This window comes from Bufo bufo, chromosome 11 (genome assembly GCF_905171765.1).
Source record: "Bufo bufo chromosome 11, aBufBuf1.1, whole genome shotgun sequence".
In the NCBI taxonomy this organism is placed as follows: domain Eukaryota; kingdom Metazoa; phylum Chordata; class Amphibia; order Anura; family Bufonidae; genus Bufo; species Bufo bufo.
This window is the reverse complement of record NC_053399.1, coordinates 41,658,982-41,684,617: the sequence shown is the minus strand read 5'-3', so window position 1 is coordinate 41,684,617 and position 25,636 is coordinate 41,658,982. Positions and strand designations below refer to the sequence as shown.

The following is a 25,636-nucleotide window of genomic DNA, read 5'->3' as shown; positions in this document are numbered from 1 at the left end:
CCAAAGTGCTGAAGACATCCTGAAGTTCAGGTGCATTTTTTCGTAAACAAAATAAATAAAAAAGTATGTATTAGAAATATTAATTTTGGGGCATCTGGAACAATTTTTTATAAAGTTATCCAAAAACACCGTTATGCAAATGGTAAAATCCACTGCAAGATATCCTGCATGGCCTTAGGGTATCTCACTAATATGGCAGAAAAGTGTGTGGGCGCAAGATCCTTTTCATCCATAATGCTTCTGTATGAAACACATCTAAGGATGTGGTGTATTTATGCCTTTAAGATGTGGCATTTTTTTCGCTTTTTCATCTCCGCCTTCTGACAGCCCTTTTATGTTTTTCAATGTTTTAATAAACATACGGTAGTTGTATGAGGGATTGCTTTTTTTGCAGGATGATTGGTATTTTATTGTATTTTTATTCTACAATTTTAATGACATTATTCTGTGTCAGCAGGATTACAGCAATATAAAATCCTAATCTGTTTAGTCTGCAGTTCCCAGAGCTTTGTGAGGGCTTGTTTTTTGTGGGGCAAACTGTAGTATTCAAGTGGGGTAAATAACTACAGCAATCCTGGCTTATTTTATTTTTATTGTGTTCACTATCCGTGTTAGGGTACTTTCACACTTGCGTTTTACTTTTCCAGCATTGAGTTCCGTCCTAGGGGCTCTATACCAGAAAATAACTGATCAGTTTTATCCCCATGCATTCTGAATGGAGAGAAATGAGTTCAGGATTCATCAGGATGTCTTCAGTTCAGTCTTTTTGACTGATCAGGACAGAGATAAAACCGCAGCATGCTACGGTTTTATCTCCGGCCAAAAAAACAGAAGACTTGCCTAAATGCCGGATCCGGCCTTTTTTTCCCATAGGAATGTATTAGTGCCGGATACAGCATTCAAAATACCGGAATGCCAGATCCGTCCTTCCAGTCTGCGCATGCGCAGACCGGTAAAAATGTGAAAAGAAATCAAAACGGATCCGTTTGTCCGTATTACAAACGGACAGACGGATCCGTTCTTGCAGTGCATTTTTAAGACTGATCAGGATCCTGATCAGTCTTAAAATGCAATCAGTTGGAATACGTTTTGCCGGATCTGGCAGGCAGTTCTGGCGATGGAACTGCCTGCCGGATTCCTCTGCCGCAAGTGTGAAAGTAGCCATAAATAATCTGAAAATCCTACATTCCAGTTCTTTATAGAGATGGTGATACTAATTACATGCATTTTTTGAAAGAATATATTTATTGGAGTTGAACATGCGATCGCTTGTATAAAAACACTTCAATACTGCAGTGTATTATTGCCTGTCAGCTTAACTCTGGCAGGCGTCCTATTAAGAACTGCCCCTGACAGGGTCTAATAGGTGTACTTAGACAGCAGACCCGGGGCCACTGTTGGGCCCCCCAGCTGGCAGCGAGTACAGGGCTCCACAATAAATATACATACATCAGAATAATATAGTAGTATAGCAGGGTGCAGTGGTTTCGTCAAGCACTATTCACATTCTTTATTGATATTTTATACAATTAGAGCAAAAACATAAAACATGTAGAAAATATAATACTCTGCAGATAAATTATCTCTAGAAGAGTGACGCCATCTGTCGCGGGTCATCGGGCAGGACACTGACAGAGTCCTCTGCTCTCCCACACAGCATGCAGAGCATGCTGTACTCCTGAAAGAAACGGAGAAACTTGGACAAATGTCTTAGTAGAATAAAAACATAAACCGTAGTTATAAATAGGTTATTGTACGAAAAAGGGAATGATTTAACCACTTACCGTCACGCTAACGCCGAAAGGCGTCATTTCTGCGGCGCTCCCAGGTCACACTAACGCCAATAGGCGTCATCTCGCGTGAGCCGAGATTTCCTGTGAACGCGCGCGCGCTCACAGGAACGGAAGGTAAGAGAGTTGATCTCCAGCCTGCCAGCGGCGATCGTTCGCTGGCAGGCTGGAGATGTGTTTTTTTTAACCCCTAACAGGTATATTAGACGCTGTTTTGATAACAGCGTCTAATATACCTGCTACCTGGTCCTCTGGTGGTCCCCTTTGTTTGGATCGACCACCAGAGGACACAGGTAGCTCAGTAAAGTAGCACCAAGCACCACTACACTACACTACACCACCCCCCCCCGTCACTTATTAACCCCTTATTAGCCCCTGATCACCCCATATAGACTCCCTGATCACTCCCCTGTCATTGATTACCCCCCTGTCATTGATCACACCCCTGTAAAGCTCCATTCAGATGTCCGCATGATTTTTACGGATCCACTGATAGATGGATCGGATCCGCAAAACACATACAGGCGTCTCCCTGGAGCCTTCCAGGGGGGGTGATCACCCCATATAGACTCCCTGATCACCCCCCTGTCATTGATCACCCCCCCTGTCAGGCTGCATTCAGATGTCCGTATGATTTTTACGGATCCACGGATACATGGATCAGATCCGCAAAACACATACGGACATCTGAATGGAGCCTTACAGGGGCATGATCAATGACTGTGGTGATCACCCCATATAGACTCCCTGATCACCCCCCTGTCATTGATTACCCCCCTGTCATTGATCACCCCCCTGTAAAGCTCCATTCAGACGTCCGCATGATTTTTACGGATCCACTGATAGATGGATCGGATCCGCAAAACACATACAGGCGTCTCCCTGGAGCCTTCCAGGGGGGGTGATCACCCCATAAAGACTCCCTGATCACCCCCCTGTCATTGATCACCCCCCCTGTCAGGCTGCATTCAGATGTCTGTATGATTTTTACGGATCCACGGATACATGGATCGGATCCGCAAAACACATACGGACATCTGAATGGAGCCTTATAGGGGGGGTGATCAATGACAGGGGGGTGATCACCCCATATAGACTCCCTGATCACCCCCCTGTCATTGATCACCCCCCTGTCATTGATCACCCCTCTTTAAGGCTCCATTCAGACATTTTTTTGGCCCAAGTTAGCGGAATTTTATTTATTTTTTTCTTACAAAGTCTTATATTCCGCTAACTTGTGTCAAAAAATAAAATCTCACATGAACTCACCATACCCCTCACGGAATCCAAATGCGTAAAATTTTTTAGACATTTATATTCCAGACTTCTTCTCACGCTTTAGGGCCCCTAGAATGCCAGGGCAGTATAAATACCCCACATGTGACCCCATTTCGGAAAGAAGACACCCCCAGGTATTCCGTGAGGGGCATATTGAGTCCATGAAAGATTGAAATTTTTGTCCCAAGTTAGCGGAAAGGGAGACTTTGTGAGAAAAAAATAAAAAATATCAATTTCCGCTAACTTGTGCCAAAAAACAAAATTTCTATGAACTCGCCATGCCCCTCATTGAATACCTTGGGGTGTCTTCTTTCCAAAATGGGGTCACATGTGGGGTATTTATACTGCCCTGGCATTCTAGGGGCCCCAAAGCATGAGAAGAAGTCTGGTATCCAAATGTCTAAAAATGCCCTCCTAAAAGGAATTTGGGCACCTTTGCGCATCTAGGCTGCAAAAAAGTGTCACACATCTGGTATCGCCGTACTCAGGAGAAGTTGGGGAATGTGTTTTGGGGTGTCATTTTACATATACCCATGCTGGGTGAGAGAAATATCTTGGTCAAATGCCAATTTTGTATAAAAAAATGGGAAAAGTTGTCTTTTGCCAAGATATTTCTCTCACCCAGCATGGGTATATGTAAAATGACACCCCAAAACACATTCCCCAACTTCTCCTGAATACGGAGATACCAGATGTGTGACACTTTTTTGCAGCCTAGGTGGGCAAAGGGGCCCATATTCCAAAGAGCACCTTTCGGATTTCACAGGTCATTTACCTACTTACCACACATTAGGGCCCCTGGAAAATGCCAGGGCAGTATAACTACCCCACAAGTGACCCCATTTTGGAAAGAAGACACCCCAAGGTATTCCGTGAGGGGCATGGCGAGTTCCTAGAATTTTTTATTTTTTGTCACAAGTTAGTGGAAAATGATGATTTTTTTTTTTTTTTGATTTTTTTTCATACAAAGTCTCATATTCCACTAACTTGTGACAAAAAATAAAAACTTCCATGAACTCACTATGCCCATCAGCGAATACCTTGGGGTCTCTTCTTTCCAAAATGGGGTCACTTGTGGGGTAGTTCTACTGCCCTGGCATTCTAGGGGCCCAAATGTGTGGTAAGGAGTTTGAAATCAAATTCTGTAAAAAATAACCTGTGAAATCCGAAAGGTGCTCTTTGGAATGTGGGCCCCTTTGCCCACCTAGGCTGCAAAAAAGTGTCACACATCTGGTATCTCCGTACTCAGGAGAAGTTGGGGAATGTGTTTTGGGGTATCATTTTACATATACCCATGCTGGGTGAGAGAAATATCTTGGCAAATGACAACTTTTCCCATTTTTTTATACAAAGTTGGCATTTGACCAAGATATTTATCTCACCCAGCATGGGTATATGTAAAAAGACACCCCAAAACACATTCCTCAACTTCTCCTGAATACAGAGATACCAGATGTGTGACACTTTTTTGCAGCCTAGGTGGGCAAAGGGGCCCATATTCCAAAGAGCACCTTTCGGATTTCACTGGTCATTTTTTACAGAATTTGATTTCAAACTCCTTACCACACATTTGGGCCCCTAGAATGCCAGGGCAGTAGAACTACCCCACAAGTGACCCCATTTTGGAAAGAAGAGACCCCAAGGTATTTCGTGATGGGCATAGTGAGTTCATAGAACTTTATATTTTTTGTCACAAGTTAGTGGATTATGAGACTTTGTAAGAAAAAAAAAAAAAATCATCATTTTCCGCTAACTTGTGACAAAAAATAAAAAGTTCTATGAACTCACTATGCCCATCAGCGAATACCTTAGGGTGTCTACTTTCCGAAATGGGGTCATTTGTGGGGTGTTTGTACTGTCTGGCCATTGTAGAACCTCAGGAAACATGACAGGTGCTCAGAAAGTCAGAGCTGCTTCAAAAAGCGGAAATTCACATTTTTGTACCATAGTTTGTAAACGCTATAACTTTTACCCAAACCATTTTTTTTTTATCAAAGACATGTAGAACAATAAATTTAGAGCAAAATTTATATATGGATCTCGTTTTTTTTGCAAAATTTTACAACTGAAAGTGAAAAATGTCATTTTTTTGCAAAAAAATCGTTAAATTTCGATTAATAACAAAAAAAGTAAAAATGTCAGCAGCAATGAAATACCACCAAATGAAAGCTCTATTAGTGAGAAGAAAAGGAGGTAAAATTCATTTGGGTGGTAAGTTGCATGACCGAGCAATAAACCGCTAAAGTTGTGGAGTGCCGATTTGTAAAAAAGGGCCTGGTCTTTAGGGGGGTATAAACCTGTGGTCCTTAAGTGGTTAAGAGACAGAAAGACGCCACGTGCTGAGTGATTTCTCATACAATACGCTCCGTACCTGATATTCATCCACCACACTGAAGGTATACTCGTGCTTTGCAATTACATGGTGACAATTTTTGCACATATCTGCAAAATAAAAAGAATATTCAGAGTTATTTTGCTCCATCTTGAAGTGTTATCAGTGTCTATTTGGTGTTAGCACTCCGAAGATACCTTATATTCAATCCTCAAGCATCAATATAACACCAACTGAATGCTTTTTTGGAGGCCGCCTCTGCATTCCTAATTTGTATAGGAAGTATGCATTACCACTTTAACGTCTGCAGCATTTTGGGGCCTCACCCCTACACCTTGAAAACCATAACTTTTTTAATTTTGCAATTGACATACTTATAACATATATGGATTAACTTTTATTGAAGGGGTTTTCTGGGAGTAGAATACCGATGGGGTCTACCCACAGGATAGGTCATCAATATCTGAATGGTGGGAGATCCAGTGCTCTAGTCTAGTGAGTTCTGCGGCCTCTTCCTAGACATGGGACACATGGCTTATGTGCAGCTCAGTCCTATTCAAGTGAATGGAAGCGAGCTGCAATACCAAGCACGGCCACTATAGAATGTACTGTGCCATGTCCTCATCAAACAGCTGATCGGTGGAGATGCTGGGGGCCAGACCACTAACGATCAGATATTGATCGACAGTTTATCAATATTCTACTCCTGGAAAACCCCTTTAACTCTTTCAGGGAAACAGATAAAAATAGCAATTTCATTTACCGTGTAGCATAAATAACATGATCTTTATTCTACGGGTCAGTAGGGTTACGGCAATACCAAATATGTACGGATTTTTCAATGTTTTACAAATTTTGCCGAATATGGGCTTGTTTTTTTGTGAGAACAGAACTATTTTGAGGTACATACACATTATTCACTAACTTTTATTTATTTTAGGGGAGATAAAAAAAAGAAAAGCAACTTGGCTGTAGTTTTTTGCATCATTCACAGTGTAGTTTTTATACGGTGTTATCTTTATTACACTAGTCATTACCCTCGCAGTTATACCATATATGTGTAATTTTTGCAAAATCAAAACACTTTCTATAGAATTTTACTTTCATTATTAGGGAGCTTCACAACGTTATTGTTTCACAGCTTCTATAATGCTTTTGTATACTGAGAGGGCATCTAACTAAGCTTTGTTGGGCCCTTAACTGCCGTGGAAACCCATCAGCATCCTGGGATAAAAGTTGCTGGGCACTAAAGGGGGGCTCTCCCTCTGACTAACTATCTAGACCAGTGGTCCCCAACCTTTTTTGCACCAAGGACCAGTTTCATGCAAGACAATTTTCCCAGGGACCAGGTGGGGGGGTTCTGGGGCGGTGCTTAGGGGGGTGCTGGTCGGCACTGACTGATTCACACGCATAACAAAACACAAGGTGCATATTAAAATACACTGCTCAAAAAAATAAAGGGAACACTTAAACAACACAATGTAACTCCAAGTCAATCACACTTCTGTGAAATCAAACTGTCCACTTAGGAAGCAACACTGAGTGACAATCAATTTCACATGCTGTTGTGCAAATGGGATAGACAACAGGTGGAAATTATAGGCAATTAGCAAGACCCCCCCAATAAAGGAGTGGTTCTACAGGTGGTGACCACAGACCACTTCTCAGTTCCTATGCTCCCTGGCTGATGTTTTGGTCACTTTTGAATGCTGGCGGTGCTTTCACTCTAGTGGTAGCATGAGACGGAGTCTACAACCCACACAAGTGGCTCAGGTAGTGCAGCTTATCCAGGATGGCACATCAATGCGAGCTGTGGCAAGAAGGTTTGCTGTGTCTGTCAGCGTAGTGTCCAGAGCATGGAGGCGCTACCAGGAGACAGGCCAGTACATCAGGAGACGTGGAGGAGGCCGTAGGAGGGCAACAACCCAGCAGCAGGACCGCTACCTCCGCCTTTGTGCAAGGAGGAACAGGAGGAGCATTGCCAGAGCCCTGCAAAATGACCTCCAGCAGGCCACAAATGTGCATGTGTCTGCTCAAACGGTCAGAAACAGACTCCATGAGGGTGATATGAGGGCCCGACGTCCACAGGTGGGGGTTGTGCTTACAGCCCAACACCGTGCAGGACGTTTGGCATTTGCCAGAGAACACCAAGATTGGCAAATTCGCCACTGGCGCCCTGTGCTCTTCACAGATGAAAGCAGGTTCACACTGAGCACATGTGACAGACGTGACAGAGTCTGGAGACGCCGTGGAGAACGTTCTGCTGCCTGCAACATCCTCCAGCATGACCGGTTTGGCATTGGGTCATTAATGGCGTGGGGTGACATTTCTTTGGAGGGCCGCACAGCCCTCCATGGGCTCGCCAGAGGTAGCCTGACTGCCATTAGGTACCGAGATGAGCTCCTCAGACCCCTTGTGAGACCATATGCTGGTGCGGTTGGCCCTGGGTTCCTCCTAATGCAAGACAATGCTAGACCTCATGTGGCTGGAGTGTGTCAGCAGTTCCTGCAAGACGAAGGCATTGATGCTATGGACTGGCCCGCCCGTTCCCCAGACCTGAATCCAATTGAGCACATCTGGGACATCATAGACCTGATTCATAGGTCCTTGCAGCTCACAACAGAGCACTATATTGTGGAACTTTTGAAGCACAAGCGGACCAATCATAAGGAGTGGTAAAGTACTCTGCAAAATTTATACAAGTATTATCGATTTCTTTATTAATTGTGTGGCGCATAGTCACTATATAAGCCTTCGGATGATTATAAGTTTTCGGATGTTTACAAATTTTCGGATGATTATCGAATTTACAAGTTTTCAGATGATTATCGAATATGCCTCTGAATGAAAAGTATTGAGGACATATGTCATTAGTCAGGCTTACCAAGGCCCCAGAGACTCAGTACTATCGCTTTTTACTTACTTTTTAGCTATTTTAGAGGAGTTTTTGATATATGATATTAAATGTGTATTGTTTTTGCAATTTATGATTTTGCACAACATGTTAATATTTGAAATGTGGTATATATTAAATAATTTTCAGACATTGATCCACTTGTCTATATGATTGCCCGATACTGAGTGACGCCCAACCTGATCTACATATTTTTCTGCATCAGCAACAGGGAGTGCTGTAGGGCAGTGCACCTTTTCCTTTAGTGGACGGTGAGTGAGCCACCAATTTCTGCCAGCACATCTGGGACATCACGTCTCGCTCTATCCACCAACGTCACGTTGCACCACAGACTGTCCAGGAGTTGGCAGATGCTTTAGTCCAGGTCTGGGAGGAGATCCCTCAGGAGACCGTCCGCCACCTCATCAGGAGCATGCACAGGCGTTGTAGGGAGGTCATACAGGCACGTGGAGGCCACACACACTACTGGGCCTCTTTTTGACTTGTTTTAAGGGCATTACATCAAAGTTGGATCAGCCTGTAGTGTGTTTTTCCACTTTCATTTTGAGGGTGACTCCAAATCCAGACCTCCATGGGTTGAAAAATTTGATTTCCATTTTTTTATTTTTGTGTGATTTTGTTGTCAGCACATTCAACTATGTAAAGAACAAAGTATTTCAGAAGAATATTTAATTAACTCAGATCTAGGATGTGTTATTTTTGTGTTCCCTTTATTTTTTTGAGCAGTGTATATAACACTATCTGCTGCACCTCTGATATTTTCAAGGTGACATGGAAGAGGAACTGGGGGTCATTCTCCTGCTCACTCCCTCAGATACTAGCTGAAACTGGATACCGACAACCCCCCTCCCCCCTCGGGCCGTCATGTTTATTTCCATTGGTGGGGCAGTGAGACCTAACCAATCCCTCCCTCACAAGCCCTTTTCAGCATTTTCATTGGTGGCAGTGGCTGGCATCACAGTTGGAACTTGTGTAGGGTTGTTGCGATACCAAAATTTGATTCGATTTTGATAACATAAAAAAGTATTGTGATACTCGATACCATTTGATACCACGCGGGGAAAAAATAAGACACCAAAAAAGCCACATGTATTCCGCATTTTAAAAAATGTTGAATCGCGCAGTTTTTATTATTATTTTTTTTTCTGTTACGGCGTTCACCACATAGGAGATTTTTTTTAGATTTTAATAGTTTGCACTTTTCGGACGTGGTGATGTGTAATATGTTTATTTATTTATTGTTTATATATTTTATATGTAAAATTGGGAAAGGGGGTGATTTATGCTCAATATTTTGGTGTTTTTTTTTTTACTTTTTATTTAATAACTATTTCCCAGATCCTGGGATCTTTTCATCCCTTGTCCTATTCACCCTAATAGAGCTCTATCAGGGTGAATAGGACTTCACACTCTCCCTGCTGCCCTGTGCATAGTGCACACAGCAGCAGGGAGCCGACTATGGCAGCCAGGGCTTCAGTAGTGTCCTGGCTGCCATGGTAACCGATCGGAGCCCCAGGAATACACTGCTGGGGCTTCGATCGAAACTGCCACCAATGGGGAGGGGGGGACCCTGTGGCCACTGCCACCAATGATTATAATACTGGGGGGGGGGGGGCGCTGTGCCACCAATTATTTTAATACTGGGGAGGGGGGGGGGCACCAATTTTAATTAACCTTTAATACAGGAGGCGGGTGACGGCAGCAGATCAGCGGCAGTTAACTGCCGATGATCGCAGCTCCCTGTCAGAGGCTATGTGATTCTGCTGCTGGCACCTGCCTCCTGTATTAAAGGTTAACCATCATTGGTGGCGCAGTGCTCCTTTTCCCCTGTGCTGCTGAGGGAACATGGCGCGTGCTCCATGTTCTCTGATGCTAGGCTGCACAGTAGGGCAGCATAGTATCGATAAATGTCAAATCCCGGTGTCATGTCGATACCGGGACAAAAGTATTGATTGGGTATCGATATTTCAATACCCGCAACAACCCTAGTGTGATGTGCGCGGCGACTCTGCTCCTCTGTATTGCCGTGGCCCGGCAAACAATCTTCCAAGGCCTGGTCCTGGGTCGCAGCCCGGCCGTTGAGGACCGCTGATCTAGATGACTGTGGCACGTAAGGAGTTAAATGGGATAAGATAAAGTAAGCTGCATGGGGTCACAGTAGATGGGTCTAGATTTTAGAGCTGTGTTATATACAGGTGTCGGCTGCATATTACAGCTGGCACTCGCTGTACGACCATTTACGAGAAGGTGAAATAGATGTACAGTTCAGGGCAAGGACTAAAAAAAAAACACTTTATAATACTCTTCCCACTAAGTACATATCTTAAAGGGGTTTGCAGGGGTTTTATATTAATGACCTATCCTCAGGATAGGTCATTAATATCTGATCGACGGGGGTCTTACACCCGTCACCCCCGCTGATCAGCTGTTTGAAGAGAAGGCCACGCTTCATGTGAGTGCTGCTTTCTCTTCATTACACGGCTCGTCGTCTCCTGTGGAGCGGTGGCGTAGTGTAATTACAAGTACTCGCCTCTTCAAACAGCTCATCGGCGGGGGAGCCGGACCTCCGCCGATCAGATATTGATGACCTATCCTGAGGACCGACCATCAATATACACTACCCGCACAACCCCTTTAAGTTAGGGAACAATATGAGCACTTACGATCATAGGTAATAATCTCTTCCCCGTCCTCTTCATCCGCTGTCTTATTGGTGATGAGCACGAAGTCTCGTGTATTGCACTTTGCACAACTTGCATAATTCATTAGAAAGGATCCCGTCTCCAGACACGTGTGACCCTAGAAATAAGCAGACAAATATCAGGGCTCCTGGTGTAGCAGATACAGGCAGAGGTTATATTCCACATACATAGTATACATAGTGTCAGGTTGGAATCTGTCATTTAGTTCATCCATCTATAAAAATAAAAAAAATGTCACTGTCGTCTGTCATTGCAGTCCAACAAGGGACAACAGTGCACCCTTCACCAGTAAGGGGGTTTTCTGGAAGGAAGAAAAAAAAAAAAATAATCTCCCCATACGGTTTCTTTCACCTAAGGCTGGCAGCACATTTGAGACAATGATTGGCGGATCAGCTGTTCGTCCGATCGATCATACAAGTGATCCCACCTGCAGCATGCCAGACTAAACTGGACGAACTGGGAATTCAATAAAAAAAAAATAAAGACTCTGATCTTTAAGTGCAATGGCAAATCATCAGCCAATTACGTCATAAACATGCAGTTTTGGCCAACAGCAGGCGAAATTTTCCAGCGGGCAAAAACTGAACTGCGGAGCGGATTCTGAAATCCTCAGCATGTCGAAAGGCGAGATCAGGGGCAAATCTGCAGGTAACACATGTGGATGTTTTTGAGGATTGGTAGCTCAAAAATCTGCGCGGAAAATCGCCATACACTACTGTGTGCATGCAGAGTAAACGCGTCAGGCATGGTTAGCACAGGGGTTAAACGAAAAAAAAAAATAATAATAAGTCCTTAAAAATCCTACACAGTGGAGTCCCATTATTCTGAGCACTTCCTACTTTCGACGCCGGCAGAAGGAAGTGACGTGTGGCGAGCTGGCCCGGGGGGTACATAAGGTGTGTGATAGGCCAAGGGAGGCAGTAATTCTAACTCTGCACAGTCTGGGAACTGTTCATGCGCTGCTGTGGTGAACGTGTATTGCGAGTGGACAAATGGCTCCATTGTAAGTAAGTAGCGTGGAAACCGCGGACCTCCATTGTTGTGAGAGGTGAACTTCAGCTATAAAGGGGTGCGAGGGTGGACGGACACCACAGAGGAGCAGCTCACTGCCAAAAAGAATCCGGAGCTACCAGACGTGTGTCTAAAGAGACAGTTCAGTGAACTGGTGGTCACCTCCGCTAATGAAGTTGCTTTGGCAGAAAAGGCTTCAGTTCTTGCAGCGGTATCAGAATCGGACCTCCGCTGATTGGCAGTGGGTGGCCATCTTGGATGAGTCACGTTTTCTGCTTCATTGAACGGATGGACGTTCTCCTGTCAGGCGAGAGACATCAGACATTCTGCAACACAAAAACGCCACGTCCACCTGATCAGGCGGTAACGTGCGGCTGGTCATCCTGCGATCACCCCGAAAAGCAAATAAACTGGAACATGTGGTCTCATCTAGTGTTAAGAGAACTTGTGCTTCCAGTTCGGCGTACAAGGTTCGGATTATCTAAGAATTCCGCTATCACGGACCATAAGTTATGGCAGCGAAATGCATAGCGGAATTCTTAGATAACCCGAACCTTGTACGCCGAACTAGAAACACAAGTGCTCTCAACACTAGTCTCATCCTTAGGCCGCATGCACACGGCCATTCCGTGCATTGGGGACCGCAATTGTGGGCAACATCCGTGCAGCGGGCCGGACCCATTCAACTTGAATGAATCCGTGGTCTGTCCACACCGCAAAAAAATAGGACATGTCATATTTATCTGCAGTGCGGAACACTTCCGTAGTGCTTCCGGTATTCCGTTCCGTGACTCCGTTCCGCATCTCCGGACCCATTCAAAAGAATGGGTCCGCATCCGTGATGCGGGTGCACACGGCCAGCGCCCGTGGATTGCCGATCCGCCATTTGCAGGCTGCAATACGGCCGCATGCATGAGGCCTAGTGAGGCAGGAGCGCAGTATCCATTAGTGGATAGCAAGATGGCGGTGTAGTACTACGATACTGTGTAATTACCGCGCTTCGCTTCATCCCACTGCTCAACTCCTTTTAGGCCTCAGGCACACCACCACATTTTTACCGGACCACAAATGGATTCCATTCCTTTCTGTGGGTCCGCAAAAAACTCAGAGAGCACCCAGATGTCATCCGTGTTCTGTACGCATCCGTAATTATACTACCTGTCCTGTTCTTGTCATTTTGTGGACTAAAAAATAGACTTTTTTTTACCGTGGGTCCGATGAAAATTCCAGGATGCACGCGGACCGCATCTGTATTTTGCGGCTCCGTGATTTGCCTCAGGCCGAGGTCTGTCCCTTTACAGGCACATAATAGTGGATGTGAAGGAGGCCGTCAGGTTACCGCCATGCAATAGCGGAGCATGCTGCAATGTGATGTCCTGCATTTGTTAGGCAGATGTGAAGGGGTGCTTCATGTGACACACGGGGGGCGCCCTAGGTCCTCTCCATAGTCATATGTACAGTATTTTTCCATAAACGCATCGATATAAGCTCCGGGTGACCACCATGAGGGCCACCACTACACCAGTTACTTGGGGAAGCCACCCAGCTTTCCCAGGCCCCTGAGTGGTAATCAGCTCTGTATGAGGCAGGGGTGTACACACAGGGAGCAGGGTGACAATGACACACCATTAGTGCTCACCCAGCTTTCCCTCACTAGGAAACACCCTGACAGACCAGAGCTCACTACCAATCCCTTCCCCCATACATCCGTCGTGTGACGTCACCACCCCGCGCGCCCCTCCTCACCCGGTCCGGGTACTCCTGCTGCACGCAGCCTCCACACATCGCGCTACCTACGGCCTCCTCCGGTGTACGCTCCCCGCAACGTAAATTTCGTAAGGGTTCAGCGTGAAAGGGAGCGGCTAAAACTCCATACAGGAAACGGACCTCCTGACGTCACTGGGCCACGTGACATTCTCTTGTCACGTGACTCCGAATCGGCAGCTACCTGAATAGAAGGGTGGGAAGCTGGAGAGCAGGTGACGGATGGCTGCTCATCACTGATAGAGGGGGGGAGGGCGAGAACTGTATGCAGAGGTGGGGGCCCTGCAATATTGTATGCAGGGGGGGGGCCCTGCAATATTGTATGCAGGGGGGGGGCCCTGTAATATTGTATGCAGGGGGGGGGCCCTGTAATATTGTATGCAGGGGGGGGGGGGCCCTGTAATATTGTATGCAGGGGGGGGGGGCCCTGTAATATTGTATGCAGGGGGGGGGCCCTGTAATATTGTATGCAGGGGGGGGGCCCTGTAATATTGTATGCAGGGGGGGGGGGGGGCGTGTAATATTGTATGCAGGGGGGGGGGGGGGGGCGTGTAATATTGTATGCAGGGGGGGGGGGGCCCTGTAATATTGTATGCAGGGGGGGGGGCCCTGTAATATTGTATGCAGGGGGGGGGGCCCTGTAATATTGTATGCAGGGGGGGGGGCCTGTAATATTGTATGCAGGGGGGGGGGGCCCTGTAATATTGTATGCAGGGGGGGGGGGCCCTGTAATATTGTATGCAGGGGGGGGGGGCCCTGTAATATTGTATGCAGGGGGGGGGGGCCCTGTAATATTGTATGCAGGGGGGGGGGCCTGTAATATTGTATGCAGGGGGGGGCCCTGTAATATTGAATGCAGGGGTGGGGCTGCCGTGTAAGTTTGTATGAAAACAAAGAGGGGGAGGGGTGGCTGCGTATTGTATGCAGAGAGGGGTGCCGTGTAATATTGTATGCGGGGGGGGGGGGCGCAGTGTGATTTTTGTATGGGGGGGGGCGCAGTGTGATTTTTGTATGTGGGCTGCTATCTGGGGAGGCCACATTGTATGTGACATGTTTTACTGAATACAACAGGTTTTCTGTATGTTCTCCGCACCTGATATTTATTCATATATATTTTCTACTGTACAAGTCGAAGTGAAAGCTGCCGGTTTTACTGTTTTTAATAAAAACTTATTGTTTAACCCAAAAAAATGTTTTCTATATATTTTTGTTAATTTATCTTTTTTTATATAATATATATTATTTTTTTGAATTAATTGCCATTCTTCTGTATTCTAGGCGCTTGAAGCTGTGCATAGAGATCGGCGCAGACGTCCATAATGGCTGGTGCAGCGAAGCGAGCTTCAGATGCTTCATCCAAAGTTGCTTCATTCAAAACTTCGGAATAAGGGTCCATTCACACATCAGTATGTGTTTTGCGGATCCGCAGAACACGGACACTGGCAATGTGCATTCCGCATTTTGCAGACCGCACATTGCCGGCACTATAATAGAAAATGCCTAATCTTGTCCCCAATTGCGGACAAGAATAGGACATGTTCTATTTTTTTCGGGAACGGAATTGCGGACCCGGAAGTGCGGATCCGCAATTCCGGATTCGGACAGCACATAGTGTAGCCCCATAGAAATGAATGGGTCTGCAATTCCGTTCCGCAAAATGCGGAACAGAATTGCGGATGTGTGAATGGATCCTAATACTGTACGGAGATCCGTCTCCGTACAGTATTAGAATGTATGGGCTCCGATAAGCCGCAGGAAGTAATTCACGAAGTTGCGCGAGCCTTCATTTAATAACTTTGGTAGTTGTTTTTTAAAGTGGAAAAACACTTTAAAACTTTAAACTGAACTCTGCTTTGGTTCAGAGGTATTAGACGGGACTGAAGCCGAGTTCGGTTTCAAGTTTAAAAGTGTTTTTCCACTTAAAAAAATCAACTACCGAAGTTATTCGATGAAGTCTCGCGCGACTTCGTGAATAACTTCCTGCGGCTCCTCGGAGCCCATACATTCTAATACTGTACGGAGACGGATCTCCATACAGCAATATTCCGAAGTTTTGAACTAAGCGACTTCGGATGAAGCATCCAGAGCTCACTTCCCTCGACCCCAACAATGGCCTAACAGACACGCACATTACACAGATCTGTGAGGAGCAGCATTTACTGCTACAAGGGGACTCCCTGTACAATGCTTTAACCCCTTCCTGACCACCCAACATAAATATACCTCGGTGGGTGGGTATTTAAATATGGCGGCCGCTCGCGATCACCATGGGTGCTGTTTTAAACAGCAGGCAGCTGGGGCTAATGTATGTGATTGACGATAACGTTGATTGCACACATTTAACCCCTTCAGGTGCCTTGGTGAAATGTGACCATGCATCGGCTCCCCCTATTGACCCTTGGTGCTTCTGAATGATCCAAGACTGCAGCAGCTGTCTTCCTATGAAGACCCTACCTGTGCGTTGCAGACTATTGGGGGAACTATAAAAAAAAGTGTACCAAAAAAATAAAAATACATACATCATACCTATCACTTCATGCAAAAACACCCATACTATTAAAATATAAAAATATTTATCCCATTTGGCGAATGGCATAATGGGGGGGGGGAAACTAAAACCTCAAAATCACTTTTTGTCATCTCACCTTCCCAAAAGAACAGGTCAGTTTTATCTCATAGGGAACGCTATAAAAACTAAACCCATAAAACTATATAAATGTGGAATGACTGTAATCGTGCTGACCCGAAGAATGAAGGGAACAGTTTTATCTCATAGGGAACGTTGTAAATAGAGATGAGCGAATTTCATATTTTGAAATTCGTTCACGCTTCGCTTGGTGGTAAAAGCAGAATTGTGTTATGGATTCCGTTACCACCGACCATAACGCAATTCTATGACGGAATGCATAACCTTTAGAGGCATTCCGTTATTCATTCCGTCATAGTAGAAGTCTATGGGCTGCAAAACGGATCCGTCCAGTTTCCATTATGCAGGAAAGGACTCCCCTGCATAAAGGAAATGGGACAGATCAGTTTTGCAGCCCATAGACTTCTACTATGACGGAATGAATAACGGAATGCCTCTAGAGGCATTCCATCATAGAATTGCGTTATGGTCGGTGGTAACGGAATCCATAAGGCAATTCTGCTTTTACCACCAAGCGAAGCGTGAACAAATTTCAAAATATGAAATTCGCTCATCTCTAGTTGTAAAAACAAAACCCATAAAACTATATAAAGGCGGTATTACTGTAATCGTACTGACCCGGAGAATTAGGAGAACAGGTAAGTTTTATCTCATAGGGAACACTGTAAAAACAAAACCCATAAAACTATATAAGGGCTCATGCACACGACCATGATATAAACCCTTTAATCATGTTTGATTGCAGCATTGAATGCGTTCTGGCGGCATCTGCAATACCCAGAACGGTGCCATCTTGTGCGGAAGAAAAAAAGAGACCAGGCGCCATCATATATGTGAAAGTATTAAAAATACTAATTAATAAAAAAAAAACATCCACAGACCTAATAAGAGACGCATCATGTATGTGCTAATCTGCCAGCAGAGAAAGTATAAAATACTAATTATCAGTATAAAGCATCCACAGAGCGGACAGAGATGATGAGAAGAGATAGTTATTAAGAACTAGATAGATTTAGAGAGTAAAAATAGTTGGGGTCATTTATCAAACTGGTGTAAAGTAGAAGTGGCTTAGTTGCCCATAACAGCCAATTAGATTCATCCTTTCATTTTCCAAAGGAGCTGTCAAAAATGAAAGGTGGAATCTGATTGGTTGCTATGGGCGACTAAGCCAGTTCTTTTTATTTTTTATTTCGACTTTGTAAAAACATATACATTTATACCCAAAACACATCAATTCAACAATATAAAAGTCTGTATTACAAATTGGTAAATATTATAGTGACTTTTTTTTTTTTTTTTTTTTTTTATCCCAGATACCCACCCACCACCCTTGAGGAGAGGGAGGGGGACGGGGGGAAAAAACTTCCAGCCCTAGAGTAACCATTTTTTCCATATTTCATCAAGTTTTTTTTGATATAACACTCAGTCACCCGTTCCAGTTTAATCAAGTTGACGACTGCTTCTCGCCACTGTCGGAGGATCTTCCTTTACCCATTTCCTAAGTATAAGGAGTCTAGCTTGAAATAGTACTTTACTCAGAACCAGTCGTGTCTCTTTGTTTAACTTCAGATGTTCAGTTGCCCCTAATATGCGGATTACTGGATCTTCAAATATTTGAACCTTCAAAAATACTATTGCTATTTCTGTCCAATATCTAAACAATCGAGGGCATCTCCAAAAACAGTGTATTAGGTCTGCTTTCTCTCCCTTAAATTTTGGGCACTTGTCTGTAGCTCTCACGCGGATTCTCTTTAACATCCAAGGGGATCGATGTAATCTCTGTACTATAAAAAACTGTGATATCTTATGTGAACCCCTGTCCGACACCATAGCATAGCTTCTAAGAGCATCTTTCTATTTCTCTTCCGTAAAAGATTGTAGTTCTTTTTCCCGGCAAGTATTGTAATCCATTTTCTCTTTCCCTCCATCAAAATCCTATATCTTTTTGCAGTTGTTCCTCCTTTTTCTCCTCCATTGGTAAATTTATGTAATCTATCTGATTTTTCCCTTCTATATTTGTCTACCTGCACCACTGTCCTCAACACATTCTTAACCGCCTCACGTCCGCCCATAGGATATAAACGTCCTATGGGTGGACGTCTATTTCTGACAGCACGTTTTAAAACGTCCTGTCAGAAATAGCAGCTGCACGCTAATCGTGCAGCTGCTGATCGGGTTGCCCGCTGTCAGTGACAGCAGGGCAACCCAGAGAGGAGGCAGGGACAGTGCCCAGGTGTCCCTGCCTTCACGATCGCTGCAGACACAGCGCTCACCGAGCGCTGTGTCTGCAGAGCAGGAAGCGCTGTGCGCTTCCTGTTCCGGCCCGGCGGTCATGTGACCGCCGTGACCGGAGAGTGCAGGGGCTGTGTGAGGTCTCTCAGAGACCTCGATCAGCCCTGCTGTGAGGCTGTACAGCGCAGGATTGCTGCTGTACAGCCTCTATAGGGGTGCATTTGTCCTGTAACTGGGGCTACAATCTCAGCCCCAGTTACAGGAGAAATCAACTGTGAAAAAAAAAAGAAAAAGTGAAGTAAATGTCCCCCAGAGGTCTTGTATGACCTTATGGGGGACGAAAAGTGTAAAAAAAAATAAAGGGTTGAAAAAATCAAATAAAATAAAGTTTCACATGTAAAAAAAAAAAAAGTTCCCAAGTTAGGAATAAAAATAAAAAATTAAAAATAGAAAAAATAAAGTAAAATAGACATATTTAGTATTGCCGCGTCCGTAAAAACCAGCTCTATAAAAATATCACATGACCTAACCCCTCGGATGAACACCGTAAAAAATAAATAAAAAAAACTGTGTCAAAACAAGCAATTTTTGTCACCTTGCATCACAAAAGGTGCAACACCAAGTGATCAAAAACGCGTATGTCCCACAAAATGGTACCAATAAAACCGTCACCTCATCCCGCAAAAAATGAGCCCCTACATAAGAAAATCTCTCAAAAAATAAAAAAACTATAGCTCTTAGAACATGGAGACACTAAAACATCATTTTTTTTGGTTTCAAAAATGCTATTATTGTGTTAAAGTGAAACAAATAAAAAAAAGTATACATATTAGGTATTGCCGCGTCCGTAAAAACCATCTCTATAAAAATATCACATGAGCTAACCCCTCGGGTGAACACCGTAAAAAAAAAAAAAAAAAAACTGTGTCAAAACAAGCAATTTTTGTCACCTTGCATCACAAAAGGTGCAACACCAAGTGATCAAAAACGCGTATGTCCCACAAAATGGTACCAATAAAACCGTCACCTCATCCCGCAAAAAATGAGCCCCTACATAAGAAAATCTCTCAAAAAATAAAAAAACTATAGCTCTCAGAACATGGACACATTAAAACATAATTTTTTGGTTTCAAAAATGCTATTATTGTGTAAAACTTTAATAAATGAGAAAAAGTATACATATTAGGTATCGCCACGTCCGTAACAATCTGCTCTATAAAAATGTCACTTGACTGAACCCCTCAGGTGAACGCTGTAAAAATAAATAAATAGAAACTGTGCTAAAACAACCAATTTTTTGGTCACCTTGCCCCATAAAGTGTTATATTGAATGATCAAAAAATCATATGTACCCAAAAATAGTACTAATAAAACTGGCACCTTATCCCCTAGTTTCCAAAATGGGGTCACTTCTTGGGAGTTTCTACTGTAAGGGTGCATCAGGGGGCTTCAAATGGGACATGGCATCTAAAAACCATGTGGAGTTCCTTTCCTTCTGCGCCCTGCCGTGTGCCCATACAGCAGTTTACGACCACATGTGGGGTGTTTCTGTAAACCGCAGAATCTGGGTAATAAATATTGAGTTTTGTTTGGCTGTTAACCATCGATGTGTTAGAGAAAAAAATTGATTAAAATGGAAAATCTGCCAAAAAAGTGAAATGTAAAAATTTGATCTCCATTTTCCTTTAATTCTTGTGAAACGCCTAAAGGGTTAACAAAGTTTGTAAAATCGGTTTTGAATACCTTGAGGGGTGTAGTTTCTACAATGGGGTCATTTATGGGGGTATCCACTATGTAGGCCCCACAAAGTGACTTCAGACCTGAACTGGTTCTTATAAAGTGGGTTTTGGCAATTTTCTTAAAAATTTGAAGAATTGCTTCTAAACTTCTAAGCCTTCTAACGTCCTAAAAAAATAAAATGACATTTCCAAAATGATGCCAACATAAAGTAGACATATGGGGAATGTTAAATAATAAATATTTTATGAGGTATCACTTTCTGTTTTAAAAGCAGAGAAATTGAAATTTAGAAAATTGCGATTTTTTTTAAATTTTTGGGTAAATTTGGGATTTTTTCATAAATAAAGGTGAAATATTTTGACTCAAATTTATGACTATCATGAAGTACAATGTGTCACGAGAAAACAGTCTCTGAATGACTTGGATAAATAAAGGCGTTCCAAAGTTATTACCACATAAAGTGAGATATGTCCGTTTTGCAAAATTTGGCCTGGTCAGGAAGGGGGCAAAGGGCCCAGATGGGAAGTGGTTAAGCTGGAAGTATTTATAGATATCCTTTTGGGGGATCCCAAACTCCCTAGCCAGTGTATTAAAGTCCTTCAATTTATCTTCCTCAAATATCTGGCCTAGATACTTCATCCCCTTTTTTTCCCAATCTATATAAGTCCTAATCGTTTGCAATTCCTTTTAAATTGAAATTTTTCCAAATAGGTGTATAGTGCAAGAAACCTTTAATCTCTAATATTTTTTTAACTTCCACCCATATATACTCCAGGTGAATTTAATACTCTATTTGCTGTAGTATTTTTCCCTAATGTGCCTGATTCCTATACGTCTAAGTGATTCCATTCCTCTCTCCAACCCAATTTATTTACTTCCTGCCTTCCCACTAAGCCGTTCAAGCTACCTTTTATCTGGCCGTATTGTATTATTAAGTAGTAGAAAAACCAGTTCGGAACAGCTAATCCACCCTCTCTTACTGGGAGCTGAAGCACTTCTTTTTTTATCCTAGGGATAGCGCCTTTCCAAATAAAATCCCCCATTAGGCTATCAAGTAACTTAAAAATCTTCTGCTGTAATCTCAATGGGGCATTTTGTAGAACATAGAGTATTTTTGGGAGGAAAACAATTTTTATTAGATTTACCCGACCCTGTATTGACAGCGGCAATCTTTTCCAAATATGTATTTTGGTTCTAAGTTCTTTTATTACGGGGAGTACATTTAGTTTTTCATATTCTTCTATATTTCCGGAGATCTGTATACCTAAATATTTAAAACTCTCGTGTTTTTCAAGCACATGCACCCTTGAATCCCCCTGTGATTGCACGTCTCCTAATATCATCATATGGGATTTCCCCCAATTAATATTTAAACCAGAAAAAAAATAAAAATTATCTATTACTCTATTAAACTGATCCCCAGTATTGTGCATAAATAATAAAATATCGTCAGCGTACATTAATAATTTTTCTTCTCCTTCCGCATATTGAAAGCCTTTAAACTCCCTATCGTTTCTTATTATACTTGCCAAGGGCTCAATCGCAATAGCAAATAGTAGTGGGGAGAGAGGGCATCCCTGCCTAGTGCCCCGGTAGAGGGCAAGAGGCAGGGACAAGCTCCCATCCACCATCACTCTAGCCCTTGGGTTAGAATATATAAGCTGGACCCATCTTATAAATCCCTCCCCTATACCGACCCTTTTCAATACTGCCCATAAATACTCCCATTCAATACAATCAAATCATTTACACTATCAGTCATTTACACTGTCACCCCTGCAGTTTCTGTCTGTGTGCCAGGCAGGGTCATAGCAGCCATTTACACAGGCTGTGCATGTCATTGACTGCCCTGCACCCTGCATCACATTCACAAATTCCCACACAATCTATCTGCGCAAAAGAAATCTGACACTTTAGTGACTGCGCGCTCTGTATTTAGTGCAGTGCCAGACAAAATTGGCTTTTTCTATTTTTTTTGGTGCATTTTATACAGCAGGTAATCATCACACGCTATTTTGGTGAGTATTTGAGAAAACTTACATTTTGAAATTGTATTTTCAGTGGTAATTCAATTTCTTGCCTCAGGCTGTGAACAAACACCATTTATGTGTGTATTTAAAAAAAGGTCCACTTCTTGCATCACAGACAGATTTGGTCTGTGGTAGACAGATGGATATTTGGTTAGCAAATGTTTGGCAAAAGAAAATGACTGATTTCTAGGTTTGTCCACTAGTAACATGTCCGCTCTTGCTGCCACTGCAAACCCACCACAGCCAGACATCGTCTCCTGCACCTTGTCCGTCATGTTCCACATGGTCACTGCTGCTACTACAACTGCAAGGCCAGACATAGTCTCCTGCACCTTGTCCGTCATGTTCCATACTGTGCTGCCACCAGTTACTACTACCACTAGTGCCTCTACCATTCTCACTGCACAGCCATACATTATTTGATATTCAAATCCAGCCTTGTCCATGATGTTCCATACTGTACAGCCATTTATGCTGACGCACCACTGCTGCTTCCACCACTACAGAGCGAGACATCTGCTGCTTCACCCGCATCATGTTCCAAACTGTATTGCCGCTGATGACAACTCGCCACTGCCGCTATCATCATCAGACAGCCAGTTATCTGTCGCCGTTATGTCCGCCCTGATCTCTTCTGTATTGGAGATGTAGGCAAGGTCCACATAGAAAAGGTCCATCTGGGGTATGGGAAATAGACAGTACACTGTGAGCAGGGAAACTCCATGCCTGAAGAGGACCTCAGCAGCAGGAAAACCTCTCTGTAGATAACACATAGAAAAGGTCCGTCTGGGGTATGGGAAATAGACAGTACACTGTGAGCAGGCTAAACTCCATGTCTGAAGAGGACCTCAGCAGCAGGAGAACCTCTCTGTAGATAACACATAGAAAAGGTCCGTCTGGTGTATGGGAAATAGACCGTACACTGTGAGCAGGCTAAACCCCATGTCTGAAGAGGACCTCACAAGCAGGAGAACCTCTCTGTAGATAACACATAGAAAAGGTCCATCTGGTGTATGGGAAATAGACAGTACACTGTGAGCAGGCTAAACTCCATGCCAGAAGAGGACCTCAGCAGCAGGAAAACTTCTCTGTACATAACACACAGAAAAGGTCCATCTGGGGTATGGATCCCATTAGTGAAGAGGACCTCTATTATGTGTATTATGGTGCTTCATCTTGAGCTTTCCTTTGACAATGATAAAATCACTGTTTATCGACAAAGTCTTGAAATCTGATTGTATACTTTGTGCAAACAATTCACAGATAACTCTTGAAAAATTTGCGCCCATCGTTTATTTTTCTCGTACACTGTACAACTTTTCACTCATTGTTAAATGCAGAAATTTGGCAGTGATTAGAGGCTTATCTGGGGCATGATCTGAGCCCAAACACTGTTCTCACAGGACTCAGGAGGGTGAGATGCGTCCATGATACGGATTCATGTTTTACGGTGATATTAAACTATTATAAGGCTTAAAGGATAACTGTCACATTTAGACCCTAATTTCAATTTTCATATATGTAGTTAGTAATAACATGATATTCCAGAATCAGTTACTATTAGACTGACTTACCCCATATTTAATAAGACTCAGCCCTTAGCAACCAGTCCGCATAAAACTGCAATCTCACTATTCAGTTAAGATGGCCGCCACTGCCCTCACCCTGAGGCTAACCCCGCCTGCCCTTACTAGCCAGTAACAATAGCCCCCCAAAAGTGTCAGTAACCAGAGCCCTCCCCCTAAAGGGTTAATCTCATGCAACACAAAGGGGTCCTTTTAAGGTACTTTCACACTTGCGGCAGGACGGATCCGACATGCTGTTCACCATGTCGGATCCGTCCTTCCGCTATTTTGCTGTGCCGCCGGACCACTGCTCCGTCCCCATTGACTATAATGGGGACGGGGGCGGAGCTCCAGCGCTGCACGGCGAAAGCCGCCGGACTAAAAAGTCCTGCATGTCCGACTTTTTAGTCTGGCGGCTGTCGCCGTGCTGCGCCGGAGCTCCGCCCCCGTCCACATTATAGTCAATGGGGACAGAGCGGTGCCACGGCGAAATAGCGGAAGGACGGATCCGACATGGTGAACAGCATTTCGGATCCGTCCTGCCGCAAGTGTGAAAGTAGCCTTACCACATGTTGCTTTCATTTATACATTGAGCAGACGGCAGATTTCCCTTCCCTGGTCTGCGCTGCTCCAACTCTGCCTTCTCCAGATCTGCTGAGTGAGGGAGCGTCTGCCAAGCGCAGGGACAGGGAGAAGTGCACATAGCCCAGGCACTGTTATCAGCTGCTGGGGAGGACCTGGCTTTAATCATTTACTTACAGTCCCTGGCTGTCTGTAATCTGACCTTGCACCCAGCCTGCTTCTGCGTCCTCAGTCCTTCAACAGATAGACGGACCATGCCTAGCAACCCTATTTTAAGCACAGGTAAAAGTAGGCAGTACAGGGAACAAAAATGTGGAATTAAGGGGTAATTGAATACACAGTGAAAAGTTGAAATAGGGCCTCCAAGGAGATATTAATCACCACAATCCAATACTCCAAAAAAATATATATATGACAGTTATACTTTAAATATGAAATACACATAAAAACCTTACTCATCTGTTTCAATTTATTGGGCAAAATTATGTGTAACAGATCCCATACCACAAAGAGTTAAGCAGGTCCTTACAGGGTATGGAGCTTAGACAATTCACTGTGAATCAGCTAAATCCCATCATAGTTCTGGACCTGACTACCAGGGGGCTGAGAGGTCCGTATCAGGCTTGGGAAATAGACAGCTGCTGTAGAGTCGGCTATTCTCCATACTTGGTAAGGACCAGGTCCGTATCGTGCATGGAGTTTAGACACAAACCAGCCTGAAGGGGAGACTTCTACCTAGGGTGCGTACAGAGAGCACGAGCTTGTTCCGGGAACAGAAAATACCGCGAGAGGAAAGGCTGTATTCGTACAATGGACCACACAGGGGCGCTGTGCCACCCTGTCCACGGGAACATGGTTATAATGGAAAATAATAGTATTCTTTAATACAGAATGTTAAGTAAAATGTCCATCGAGGGTTAAAAAGTAATAAATAAATTACGCACCTCATACACTTAATCGCGCAGCTGTTATCGTCATGAGCAATTATTATTATTTTTTTTAACCCTCAATGGACATTTTACTAAGCATTCTGTATTAAGAATGCTATT

General features: G+C 43.8%; 1 protein-coding gene across 2 annotated transcripts; it reads right to left on the bottom strand.

Annotated features, from left to right (window-relative positions):
• Positions 1–1,222: 1,222 nt before the first annotated feature.
• CHURC1 (churchill domain containing 1) lies at positions 1,223–13,935 on the bottom strand. Of its 2 annotated transcripts, none has more exons than XM_040412193.1 (4): positions 13,774–13,934; positions 10,978–11,113; positions 5,440–5,510; positions 1,223–1,678 (listed from the first exon to the last, which is right to left on the bottom strand). In XM_040412193.1, the coding sequence occupies exons 1-4, from the start codon at positions 13,810–13,812 to the stop codon at positions 1,586–1,588; spliced, it is 339 nt and encodes a 112-aa protein (XP_040268127.1). In that variant the 5' UTR covers positions 13,813–13,934; the 3' UTR covers positions 1,223–1,585. The 2 variants fall into 2 exon arrangements, with proteins under 2 accessions (XP_040268127.1, XP_040268128.1); XM_040412194.1 differs by having other exon boundaries at positions 1,643–1,776; positions 5,387–5,510; positions 13,774–13,935.
• Between the last annotated feature and the right edge of the window lie 11,701 nt (positions 13,936–25,636).

What these genes read in the sequence shown, in the direction of transcription:
- CHURC1 (XM_040412193.1), bottom strand. Translation starts at nt 13,812, where the DNA reads ATGTGTGGAGGCTGCGTGCAGCAGGAGTACCCGGACCGG. An exon ending in AGAGATTATTACCTATGATC is followed by an intron (nt 5,511 to 10,977) that starts GTAAGTGCTCAT and finishes TTTATTTTGCAG; the next exon opens with ATATGTGCAAAAATTGTCAC. An exon ending in GTGTGGTGGATGAATATCAG is followed by an intron (nt 1,679 to 5,439) that starts GTACGGAGCGTA and finishes CGTTTCTTTCAG; the next exon opens with GAGTACAGCATGCTCTGCAT.